The 12,627-nt window shown below is 45.5% G+C and overlaps 1 protein-coding gene across 20 annotated transcripts in view; it reads left to right on the plus strand.

Annotated features, from left to right (window-relative positions):
- LOC100397459 (P2X purinoceptor 6-like) overlaps positions 1 to 11,919 on the plus strand; it is a 13,147-nt gene extending 1,228 nt beyond the window's left edge. For 3 of the 20 annotated variants that reach the window (XM_054245235.2, XM_054245232.2, XM_054245226.2), the window contains 2 exons: positions 1,300 to 1,648; positions 7,727 to 8,378. In XM_054245235.2, the coding sequence (XP_054101210.1) occupies positions 1,300 to 1,648; positions 7,727 to 7,831 (454 nt within the window). In that variant the 3' untranslated portion in view covers positions 7,832 to 8,378. The other 17 variants (XM_078335508.1, XM_054245242.2, XM_054245246.2 and 14 more) reach the window with 15 other exon arrangements.
- The last annotated feature ends 708 nt before the right edge of the window (positions 11,920 to 12,627 follow it).

The following is a 12,627-nucleotide window of genomic DNA, read 5'->3' on the forward strand; positions in this document are numbered from 1 at the left end:
GAGCCTGGAACTTCCTGCAGCCCTGCTCCCTCACCTGGGGCACCATGGTCAGGTGCTCCTCTTCTGCCCTTCTCAGCTGCGTTTCCCTCCTCCTTCCACCCAGCTCATCCATAGCCTCAACTTCCACCCCTGCTCTTCTGATGCCCAGGATGTAGCCCCAGTGACCACCTGCCCAGAGCACAGCTGTCTTCCAGGTGCACACCCACATGTCCAAAGATCAATTGTTTTCCTCTCATGGCATGGCCTCTGTGACATCCACTAATCACGAGGGCTGTGACATCCACTAGTGCCTCAACCCCTTCCTGTCCCTTCTAACATTTTTCACTGCTGCCCATGCCATGCCTACATGAATCTGGCCTCCTAGAGGGCCCTTAGATGCCCTTCTCACCCACTCCCTACTGCTTGGTGCACACCACGCAGCAGCTAAGCTGAGCTTTCACACCGGGCATCATCAGAGCCTGCAACCCCTGATTCTACCCTCAGGAGTCCCCCTGCCAATGATGGTTGCCACCCATCCCTCCTAATCCTGATGGCTCCAACTCCCAGCACCCTCTGCACAGCCCTCACCTTCCTTTCCTGGGCATGCGGTCCCCAAATTCACAGTGCTCTCATGAGCAGCACTGGAGGGTCAGCCTCCCCTTCCAACATCCTTGGCCATCCTTTGACCACAGGTAGCTTTTCATCTTCTCACCTGTGTTCTGCCATGCCAGTGCTGCCGTGTGTGTAGGATGGGAGACTCAACTCCTTTCCATCCTGGGCAGATGCTGGGCCCAGCTCTCCCCTGGATCTTCCGTATTAAGCAGCAGGTTGTTGGAATATTCTGGTTGAAACCAGGTATGGTAGCTGGAGCCTGTAGTCCCAGCTACTTGGGAGGCTGAGGCAGGAGGATCTCTTGAGCCCAGGAGTTAGAGAATGCAGTAAGTGCTGATGATACCACTGCACTTGAGCCTGGACGAGTAAAGTGAAATGCTGGGCACCTATAATCCCAGATACTCGGGAGGCTGAAGCAGGAGAATCCCTCTAACCCAGGAGGTGGAGGCTGCAGTGAACCAAGATTGTGCCACTGCACTCCAGCCTGGGTGACAGAGTGAGACTCTGCCCCCCCCACCCCAAAAAAAGATATTTTGGTTGAGCAAATGAAAAAGAAACTTGTCTCAAGAGATGGACACAGGCATGAGGCTTCCTGGTCTCAGAAATGGCCAGAACCCCTGCTAGCCTCCCATCTCTGCTTCAATCTGCCTTATGCGGGGACAGCATTAATGACTTGATGGGGCCAAGATCCCTTCCCTCATAAACCAGGCTGCCGGCTGCCGGCCTTTCCAGTCAATGCAAGCCCAGCCAGGCCAACCTTGAGACTTGCCTCCTGGAGAGAGAATGTGTTCTTTGTGACCAACTTCCCTGTGACGCCAGCCCAAGTTCAGGGCAGATGCCCAGAGGTGAGTTTTCCCAGGAGCCTCCCAGCGGCCCCTTGTTCCTCTGCCGGCCCCAGGTGGCCACCCATGTTTCTCTTTCTCCTTCCCAGGTGGCTGAAGGCTCAGCATGTGCTTGGTGTTCCCCAGGCGCTGGGCTACATCTTTTCGTGAATCATTTCGTTCAGTCTTCACATATCCCCTGCCTGGTAGGAATTCCTGTGATCCCCATTTCAGAGGTGAAGACTGAGGCTCAGTGAGGTTGACTCACTTTCTCAAGGCCTCCCAGCCTGTGGGTAACAGGACAGCGGTTCCCGTTAGGTGTCCAGGCCCTCCCCATCCTGGTCCTGCCTCTGGGTACTCTCCAGGTTGTTAGTGTTACCCAGAGCTGGGCACATGCTCAGGGAGGCTATAGGTGGAAGAGCAAGCATTGGCATGATTGTGGCTCTCTGCGGCCTCAAACTCCCAGCTGGTCTTCCCACCTCAGCCTCTGGAATAGCTGGGACAACAAGCATGCGTGACCACAGCCAGATAATTTTATTATTTTATGTAGAGATGGGGTCTCACTATGCTGCCCAGAGCTGATTCAATCCTCCTGCCTTAGCCTCCCAAAGTGCTGGGATTAGAGGTGTGAGCCACTATGGGCAGCCCAGGACATGTTTCTTGAGACACTTGGATATCTTTTATTCCTGTGTAGTAAGAAACCAAAGTTATAAGCTTATACTTATGTTCAGCAATTAGTGTTTCTGTGCTATATCTTATTTGGAAATGATCTAGATATTCAACAAATAATTATCTTTTAATTTAACTTAGTATAACTTTAAGGTTTTAAGTTACCAAAAAGATTTTGGAATTTTTTTTTTTTTTGGAGACAGAGTCTAAGTCTTATCGCCCAGGCTGGAGTGCAGTGGCGCGATCTCAACTCACTGCAACATCTGCCTCCCAGGTTCAAACGATTCTCCTGCCTCAGCCTCCTGAGTAATTGTGATTACAGGGGCCTGCCACTACGCCCGGCTAATTTTTGTATTTTCGGTAGAGACCAGGTTTCACCATGTTGGCCGGGCTGGTCTCAAACTCCTGACCTCAGGTGATCCACCCACCTCAGCCTCCCAAAGTGCTGGGATTACAGGCATGAGCCACTGCTCCCAGCCGAGAATTATTATTATTATTACTGAGACAAGGTCTCAATAATAGTGGGAGTTGGCTGGAGTGCAGAGCACAGTCATGGCTCACTGTAGCATTGAACTCCTGGAAATTATTATTATTATTTTTTTTTTTTTTGAGACGGAGTTTCGTTCTTGTTACCCAGGCTGGAGTGCAATGGCGCGATCTCGGCTCACCGCAACCTCCGCCTCCTGGGTTCAGGCAATTCTCCTGCCTCAGCCTCCCGAATAGCCAGGATTACAGGCACGCGCCACCACGCCCAGCTAATTTTTTGTATTTTTAGTAGAGACGGGGTTTCATCATGTTGACCAGGATGGTCTCGATCTCTTGACTTCGTGATCCACCCACCTCAGCCTCCCAAAGTGCTGGGATTACAGGCATGAGCCACTGCTCCCAGCCGAGAATTATTATTATTATTACTGAGACAAGGTCTCAATAATAGTGGGAGTTGGCTGGAGTGCAGAGCACAGTCATGGCTCACTGTAGCATTGAACTCCTGGAAATTATTATTATTATTATTTTTTTTTTTGAGACGGAGTTTCGTTCTTGTTACCCAGGCTGGAGTGCAATGGCGCGATCTCGGCTCACCGCAACCTCTGCCTCCTGGGTTCAGGCAATTCTCCTGCCTCAGCCTCCCGAATAGCCAGGATTACAGGCACGCGCCACCATGCCCAGCTAATTTTTTGTATTTTTAGTAGAGACGGGGTTTCACCATGTTGACCAGGATGGTCTCTATCTCTTGACTTCGTGATCCACCCACCTCAGCCTCCCAAAGTGCTGGGATTACAGGCGTGAGCCACTGCACCTGGCCCAGAAATTATTTTTAAGTAGACATATTTTATAAAATATAATCATTATTTAAATAGTATGTCTAGTAATGAGTCAAAAATTAAAATTAAAATAATAAAAAGTTATTTATAGCTGGGTACAGTGGCTCCTGCCTGTAATCCGAGTACTTTGGGAGGCCAGGACAGGAGAATTGCTTGAGGCCCAGAATTTGAGACCAGCCTGGGCATCCCAGCAAGACTCCACTGTCCGACCTACCCTCTGCGGGAAGACTGAGCTCGTTCGGAAAAAACCGGACCGCAGGCTAGAGGAAATTCCTTAAGTTCAGGCTTTATTGAGAGGAAAGAGCCTCTGGGCGGACCAGCCGGGAGGAAGAGGAGAATGGCCGCGCTGCTCAGAGGGGCAGGGTTGTTTTATAGGGGGCTGAAGGGCTGGGGGGTGGGGAAGCCAAAAGCCGAGGTGGTGGGCAACTGTTGGTCAGTTTGAACTGCTGGGTGGGAAGCTGGGCGGCGGGAAGCTGGGCGGCGGGAGGGCTAGGACCGGTATGTAAAGTGAGAGATAAGGGAGCCTCTTTGTGGGGGAGGGAAAGAGAGAGAGAGCTTTTGCGGTAGGGGCAGAGTTTTCCAAACATCCACTATACAAGAAAATTTTTCTAAAAATTAGCCAGGCATTGTGGTACACGCCTATAGTCCCAGTGACTCAGGATACTGAGGCGAGAGGAGTTCAAGGCTGCAGTGAGCTAGTCCCCTACTGTTCTTCAGCCTAGGCAACAGAGCAACACTCAGTCTCAAAAAATAATAACTTATTTACAGTTTTTACCACTTCCACTTATGTAAGTTTAGTTTTTTAACAATTATATTTGAATTGTGAAAACTTTATAAAACATTATTAGACAAAGCTAATCATTATCTTAAGTTTTATTTTGCTGGCAATTTTTATGACATGCATATTAGGCAAATATCAAACATTATTGAAGTAAAGCACCTAAAATGTTAAACAGTCAACACTTTTCTTTTTTTTTTTTTGAGACAGAGTTTCGCTGGAGTGCAATGGGATGTTCTCGGCTCACCGCAACCTCCGCCTCCTGGGTTCAAGCAATTCTCCTGCCTCAGCCTCCCAGGTAGCTGGGACTACAGGCGCGCACCACCATGCCCAGCTAATTTTTGTATTTTTAGTAGAGACTGGGTTTCACCTTGTTGACCAAGATGGTCTTGATCTCTTGACCTCATGATCCACCCGCCTCCCAAAGTGCTGGGATTATAGGCGTGAGCCACCGCCGCCCGGCCTCATTCATTCAACACTTTTAAATCTCAGATGGACATACTAAGGGCTGTTCTAGTTAATACCTCAGATACTTTTTTTTTTTTTAGTCTGGCTCTGTTGCCCAGGCTGGAGTGCAGTGGTGCCATCTCAGCTCACTGCAACCTCCGCCTCCCGGGTTCCAGTGATTCTCCTGCCTCAGCCTCCCAAGTAGCTGGGATTATAGGCGCATGCCACCATACCCGGCTAATTTTTAAAAATATTTTTAGTAGACACAGGGTTTCACCATGTTGGCCAGGCTGGGTTCAAACTCGTGAAGAGATCCGCCTAGTTGACCTCCCAAAGTGCTAGGATTACAGGCATGAGTCACCCAATCCAGCCCAATTCCTCAGATACTTAAGTTTTAAAGATATGATAAGATTTACACTTTCAAGGAACTGATAAAGAATGTAGATTTTCTCCAAGAAGGAGTTTGGGGGCATATTTTTTTGGTCTCAGAGATCTAGGATAGTGTTCATGATTTCTTTTTCCTAAGAGTACAAAAGTCCAATAGATTTGTTTGTGGTTGCAGCCTAAATTCGGTAATGCCTGGAGTTGAGTTTGATTACAGAGCCCCAGGAAGTGGGAGAATTATAAGGTACAGTGAAGCAAGCCTGGCTGCTCAGAGCCTGTGTTAGGTCTATTTTCTGGCTGTCAGAATTTACCTCTCACCTGTATACCTTGGGCCTGGAGAACAGGCAGGTGTGCTTTCTGTAAATTTTGCAGGAAAAGGAAAGTTAAAGTAGGCAGCTGAGCACTGACAGGATATTAGGAAAAGTTTTAGGTCAAAAATAAATTTAGGGCCGGACATGGTGGCTCACATGTGTAATCCTAGCACTTTGGGAGGCTGAGGTAGGCAGATCATGAGGTCAAGAGATTGAGACCATCCTGGCCAACATGATGAAACCCCGTCTCTACCATATATATATATACATATATATATATACAAAAATTAGCTGGGCATGGTGGCACGTGCCTGTAGTCCCAGCTACTGGGGAGGCTAAGGCAACAGAGTTGCTTGCGGGAGGTGGAGGTTGTAGTGAGACAAGATCATGCCACTGCACTCCAGCCAGGTGACAGAGCAAGACTCCGTCTCAAAAAAAAAAAAGAAAGATAGAAAGAAAGAAAGAAAAAAGAAATTTGGGCCGGGTGCAGTGGCTCACACTTGTAATTCCAGCACTTTGGGAGGCCAAGGCGGGTGGATCTCAAGGTCAGGAGTTCGAGACCAGCCTGACCAACATGGTGAAACCCCATCTCTACTAAAAATACAAAAATTAGCTAGGCATGGTGGTGTATGCCTGTAATCACAACTACTCAGGAGGCTGAGCTAGGAGAATCGCTTGAACCCGGGAGGGAGAGGTTGCAGTGAGCCGGGATGGTGCCACTGTACTCCAGCCTGGGCGACAGAGCGTGACTCAATCTCAAAAAAAAGAAAAGAAAAGAAAAGAAATTTGCTGAGCAGATAGGGCCAAGTTTTGAGGAGGGTAGGTTTAAGTCAGGGGCCCAGATATCCGAAAGATATTCTGGGGGATCAGGGACAGGAACTTAGAGGTTGAGTAGAGCACAGGTGGGTGAAGAAGGAGATTTACAGAGGGTATGGATTTTAACTCTTTTTCTACATCTGATTTCCGTTCTTTAATCTTGAGGAAGATTAAATGAAGTCCCTAAAGCTAGCATATATATATACGTATGTATATATATACACACATACATGTATATACGTACATATATGTATGTGTGTATATATGTATATGTATACGTATATGTATGTGTATATAGATGTATATATATATACGTATATGTATGTGTATATAGATGTATATATATATACGTATATGTATTGTATATATATATATGTGTGTGTATATATATATATATATATATATTTTTTTTTTTTTTGAGACTGAACCTTGCTCTGTGACCCAGGCTGGAGTGCAGTGGTGCCATCTCGGCTCACTGCAACCTCTGCCTCCCAGATTCAAGCAATTCTTCTAACTCAGCCTCCCGAAAAGCTGGGATCATAGGCTCATGACACCACACCCAGCTAATTTTTGTATTTTTAGTAGAGATGGGGGTTTCACTATATTGGTCAGGCTGGTCTCGAACTCCTGACCTCATGATCCGCCCCTCTCAGCCTCCCAAAGTGCTGTGATTACAGTCGTGAGCCACTGTGCCCAGCCCATTATATTTCTTTGTGTCTTCTTTTTAATTTGATCTTTCTCTATTTACCAATAGGACAGATTTTTAAGATGAAAGCACTTTTTTTTTTAGTTTAGAGATAGGGTCTCGCTATGTCGCCCAGGCTGGAGTGCAGGCGGGATCATAGCTCACTGAAGCCTCAACCTCCTGAGCTCAAGTGATCCTCCCACCTTAGTCTCCCACAGTGTTGAGATGGCAGGTGTGAGCCACCACACCTGCCAATAGCACTATTAAAAATACTTGTACATTCAAAAGTCTAAATCTTCAATGTTATCTCTACTTTAATTGTGACTCAAAACCAATAAGCCTTTTTATGGCTTAAAATCCGTATGCCTTTTCTGGCTTACCTGTAGACACAGAAGAACATCCCAAACAGTCTGGAAAAGATGCAATCCCCCTCCAGCTCCAAAGTCTTTCTCAAGATAGCCTAAGCAAGCAAAGATCCTAATTGTTATCAAGACAATGAAAGCTGAGACAAGTAGGACAAACTCCTTGGAGAGCTGGAACCATTGCACAGAGACACCGTGTCTCTGATTCCTGGGCAGCTGGCTAGCAGCCTAGCAATGACTTGTCCCCCCAACCCTTCCAGCTGGCAGAAACCAAAGAGAGTATTTTCACTGGTCACAGAGCCATGTTCTCAATACATAACAAGATGAAAAGAGAATCTTATTATTTTCCTCCTCATGATGAACCACACAAAAGAGAAAGACAAAAGAGAAAGACATGGAAAACAAGCCTCTTTCCTGGGAGGCTATGGGTCAATAGCCACTGTGTATGCAGAGCCAAATACCAAATTCAGAAGTGTGAAATCATTAAATAATTCTTTTCTTTTCTTTTTTTTTTTTTTTTTTTTTTTTTTTTGAGACAAGGTCTCCCTCTGTCACCCAGGCTGGAGTGCAGTGCTGCAATCATGGCTCACTGCAGCCTCAAACTCCCAGGCTCAAGCAATCCTCCCACCTCAGCCACCTAAGTAACTGCAACTACAGATGCCGGCAACCACACTGGGCTAATTTTTGTATATTTAGTAGAGACGGGGTTTTGCCATGTTGGCCAGGCTGGTTTCGAACTCCTTTCCTAAAGTTATCCAGCCACCTCGGCCTCCCAAAGTGCTAAGATTACAGGTGGGAGCCACCTGTTGGAACTTTACATTATTCCGAGCCTTGGGAGGAATGTGGCCATGTGGCCTGAGGCATGGAGCATGCAATTGCGATGCTCCATGCATCTGCTTTTTCCTGTGAATGGTTAGAAATGACTGAGCAGCAACAGATGTAAGATGCCCTCGAGGAAGGAGTCTTTTCCCGGAATGTTGAAACAATTTTCCTTGGAATGTAGCAAGTTGTACTAATCAAATATAACACTGGATTTGTACAGAAGATGTTGCAATCCTGCTGACACTGTTTCTGCCCCTATGAGTGAAACCTTAGCTTCTCCATTTTGGAATAATGATCTCAGCCCTTTGGAAGCTGTTTCCTGGGTGTCCATCTGGAGCTTTGCACTAGAATAAAAATCGTATTTCCTTTTGTTTGTTTTTGGTTTTCGGTGTTTTTTTGTTTTTTTGTTTTTTTTTTTGAAACTAAGTCTCACTCTGTCACCCAGACTGGAGTGCAGTGATGCAATTACAGCTCACTGTAGCCTCAAACTCCTGGGCTCAAGTGATCCTCCCACCTTGGCCTCCCAAAGTGCTGGGATTACAAGGATGAGCCAATGTGCCTAGCTGATATTTTCTGAATCTCATCATTTAAGGTTGACACAAGAGTCACAACTCAAAGAATCAATTCTTAAAAGTGGTTTTCTCCTGCCAGTTTGAATTTGGAAAGGGACAAGGAAAAATTTTACCCTCCTCTTTTAACCAGGGACTACAGACAGAGATCCTGGAGAGTTCACTTGGGTAAAAATTCCTACCTTCTGCCAGCTTTTATTTCTTCTCCCAGGATCCCATCTTCAGGCTTGAGAGGATTTCACCCTTGTCACCAGAAACCGTAGGGGTGGCAAAACTCCACTTCTATCCCCAGAGTCTCAGCTGGGCCCAAGAATCAAATTGACACAGGGCAGGTTAACAGGAGAAAAGCATACACATTTATTTATATGCTATTCTACATCTGATTTCTGTTCTTTAATCTTGCTAACAGAGTCCCTAGGACTAGCCATTATATTTATTTATAAATAAGGGGTGCTGGATCAGGCTCAGTGTAATCCCAGCACTCTGGGAGGCTGAGGCGGCAGATCATGAGGTCAGAAATTCCTTGGAATGTAGCAAGCTGTACTAATTCAAGCTGTACAGAAATTCAAGACCAGACTGGCCAACATAATGAAACCCCATCTCAACCAAAAATACAAAAAATTAGCCAGATGTGGTGGCTGGCACCTATAATCTCAGCTACTTGGGAGGCTGAGGCAGGAGAATCGCTTAAACCCAGGAGGCGGAGGTCGCAGTGAGCTGAGGTCACGCCATTGCACTCTAGCCCAGGCAACAGTGAGAGACTCCATCTCAAAAAAATAAAAATAAATAAATAAAGGGTGCTGGAGTGCAGTGGTGAGATCATAGCTCACTGAAGCCTCAAACTCCTGGGCTCAAGCTGGGACTACAGGCACAACTAATTTAAAAAGTTGTTGAACTGGGGTCTCACTATATTGCCCAGGCTGGTCCTGAACTCCTGGACTCAAGCAAACCCCATCTCAGCCTCCTAAAGCACTGGGATTACAGGAGTGAGCCACCACACTCAGTCCCACAAATTTATAACAAGTTTCTTACATGGTTTGTGAGCCCTCATAAGAACGTATGAAGACCCAAAGAAGCAGTTAGAGTTTGTTGCTTACATACTGAATTAGACAAAGAATAATAAGCTATAAAGAAGCAACTAAATTATGTGGGGAGCCTTAAAAGATAAGAGTGTTTTAACAAGATCTGTACAGAATTCTCTCATTTCAACTCCTCATCCTTGAGGATAAGAATGTTGCCTCTTTCACATGACAACTTTGTCTCCTGCATTTAAGAAACAGCACAGGCCAGGTGGGGTGGCTCACACTTGTAGGGGTGGCTCCCAGCACACTGGGGAGGCTGAGGTGGGTAGATCACTTGAGGAAATGAATTTGAGACCAGCCTGGCCAACATGGCAAAACCCCATCTCTACTAAAAATACAAAAATTAGCTGGTGTGGTGGTACACGCCTGTAGTCCCAGCTATGTGGAAGGCTGAGGCATGAAAATCACTTGAACCCAGGAGGTAGAGTCTGCAGTGAGCTGAGATCACACCACTTCACTCCAGCCTGGGTGACAGAGCAAGAATCTGTCTCAAAAATAAAAATTAAATTAAAATGAGCTGTCAAGCCATGAAAAGCCATAGAGGAATCTCAAATGCTATTAAGGGAAAAAGCCAGTCTGAAAAGGTTATATACTCTATAATCTCAACTATATAAGATTCTGCAAAAGTAAGACTAGACTATGAAGACAGGAGAAAGATGGGTGGTTGCCAGGTGTTAGCAGGGAGGCATAGGCAGAGCGCAGAGGGTAATGAAACTTTACGGCAATGAAACTACTCTGTGTGATACAATAATGGCATGTATATATGTCATTACACATTTGTCTAAGCCCATAGAATGTCCAACCGGACGCATGAACCCTAATGTAAACTATGGACTTTGGGTGATAATGATGTGTCAGTATAGGTTAATGGATTGTAATAAACCCCTCTGGTGCTGGACGTCAGTAGTGGGAGAGGCTACACACTTGTGGGGGCAGGAAGTGTATAGGAACTCTGCACTTTCTGCTCAATATTGCTGTGAACCTAAAACTGCTCTGAAAACTCATTTTTTTTAGATACAGGGTCTTGCTATGTTGCCCAGGCTGGAGTGTGGAGGCTATTCACAGGTATGATCAAACACACCACAGCCTGGAGCCCTCTAGGTTCAAGACATCCTCCCAACTCAGCTTCCTGAGTGGCTGGGTCTACAGGCATGTACCACCATGCTCAGCTAATAAAGTCTACTTTTTAAAAATCACTGGACCATAAATGTGTTTGTGGACTCTCAATTCTCTTCCATTCATCGATGTGTCTACTCTTAAGTCAGCACCACTATCTTCATTACAGTCATTTCATAGTCAGATTAGAAATCAAAAACTGTAAGTCATCCAAATCTTTTTCAAAAGTATTTTGGCTATTCTGGATCCCTTGCATTTGCACGTGAATTTTGATAATTTTTGCAAAATAGGCAGCTGGGATTTCGGTAGGAATTGCACTGAATCTATGCAGTTCCTGAATCTATAGACCAGTTTGGGGAATACTGCTATCTTATATTTAAAGCCTTATGGTCTGTGAACATGGGATGTCTTTCCATTTATTTATGTTGCCTTCAATTTCCTTTTTTTTTTTTTTTGAGACAGGGTCGTACTCTGTCACCCAGGCTGGAGTGTAGTGGCACAAACATGGCTCACTGCAGCGTCAACCTCCCAGGCTCAAGCGATCCTCCCACTTCAACACCACCCCTCATTCCCAGGAGTTGGGACCACAGGCACATACCACCATGCTGAGATAATTTTTTAACTTTTCATGGAGCTGAGGTCTCCCTATGTTGCCCAGGCAAAATACTCAAGTATTTTGGCTATTCTGGCTCCATTTCCATATGAATTTTTTTTTTTTTTTTTGAAACAGAGTCTCACTCTGTCACCCAGGCTGGAGTGCAGTGGTTCGATCTTGGCTCACTGCACCCTCCACCTCCCAGGTTCAAATTATTCTCCTGTCTCAGCCTCCTGAGTAGCTGGGACTATAGGCACATGCCACCACACCTGGCTAATTTTTGTATTTTTAATAGAGATGGGGTTTCACCATGTTGGCCAGGCTGGTGATTTTTCTATATTAATCTTATATCCTGCATCTTTGCTGAATTTTTTATTAGTTCTAATAGCTTTTTTCTTTTTGTGGATTTCTTAGGGTTTTCTATACAGAAGATCATGTCATCTGGGACTAGAGACAGTTTTACTCCTTCCTTTCCAGTCTGGATTCCCTATATTTCATTTTCTTGCTGACTTGCCCTGGCTAGAACCTCCAGTACAACGTTAAAACAACTGGTGAGAGTGAGCATCCTATGTTAATCCTGATCTTAGGGAAAAGGTTTCAGTCTTTTACTATTTGGTATATTTGCCATGGATTTTTCATACATGGTCTTCACTGGGTTGAGGATGTTTCCTTCTATTCCTACTTTGTTGAGTGCTTTTTATGTGTCAGTTGAGATGATCATGTAGGTTTTTTCCTTTATTCTACTAGTATGGTGTATTGTACATTGATTTTCTTCATTTTTTTCTTTTTTTGAGACAGAGTTTCGCTCTTGTTGCCCAGGCTGGAGTGCAATGCTGCGATCTTAGCTCATCGCAACCTCCGCCTCCCAGGTTCAAGTGATTCTCCTGCCTCGGCCTCCCGATTAGCTGGGATTACAGGCACGCACCACCATGCCCAGCTAATTTTGTATTTTCAGTAGAGATAGGGTTTCTCCATCTTGGTCAGGCTAGTCTCAAACTCCCGACCTCAGGTGATCCACCTGCCTCAGCCTCCCAAAGTGCTGGGATTACAGGCGTGAGCCACATTTGGTTGAAAAATATCTGTGTATTGGTAAACCTGTGTTGTTCAAGAGTCCACCATGTTTTGCTGGGGATTTCTACATCTATATTCATTTGGTCTGTACCTTTCTTTTCTTGTGATGTCTTTGCCGAGTTTGTTATCAGCATAATCATAGCCTTGTAGAATGAGTTAGAAAGTATCCCCTCCTCTTTTTTTTTC

Source organism: Callithrix jacchus, chromosome 1 (genome assembly GCF_049354715.1).
Source record: "Callithrix jacchus isolate 240 chromosome 1, calJac240_pri, whole genome shotgun sequence".
Taxonomy (NCBI): Eukaryota; Metazoa; Chordata; class Mammalia; order Primates; family Cebidae; genus Callithrix; species Callithrix jacchus.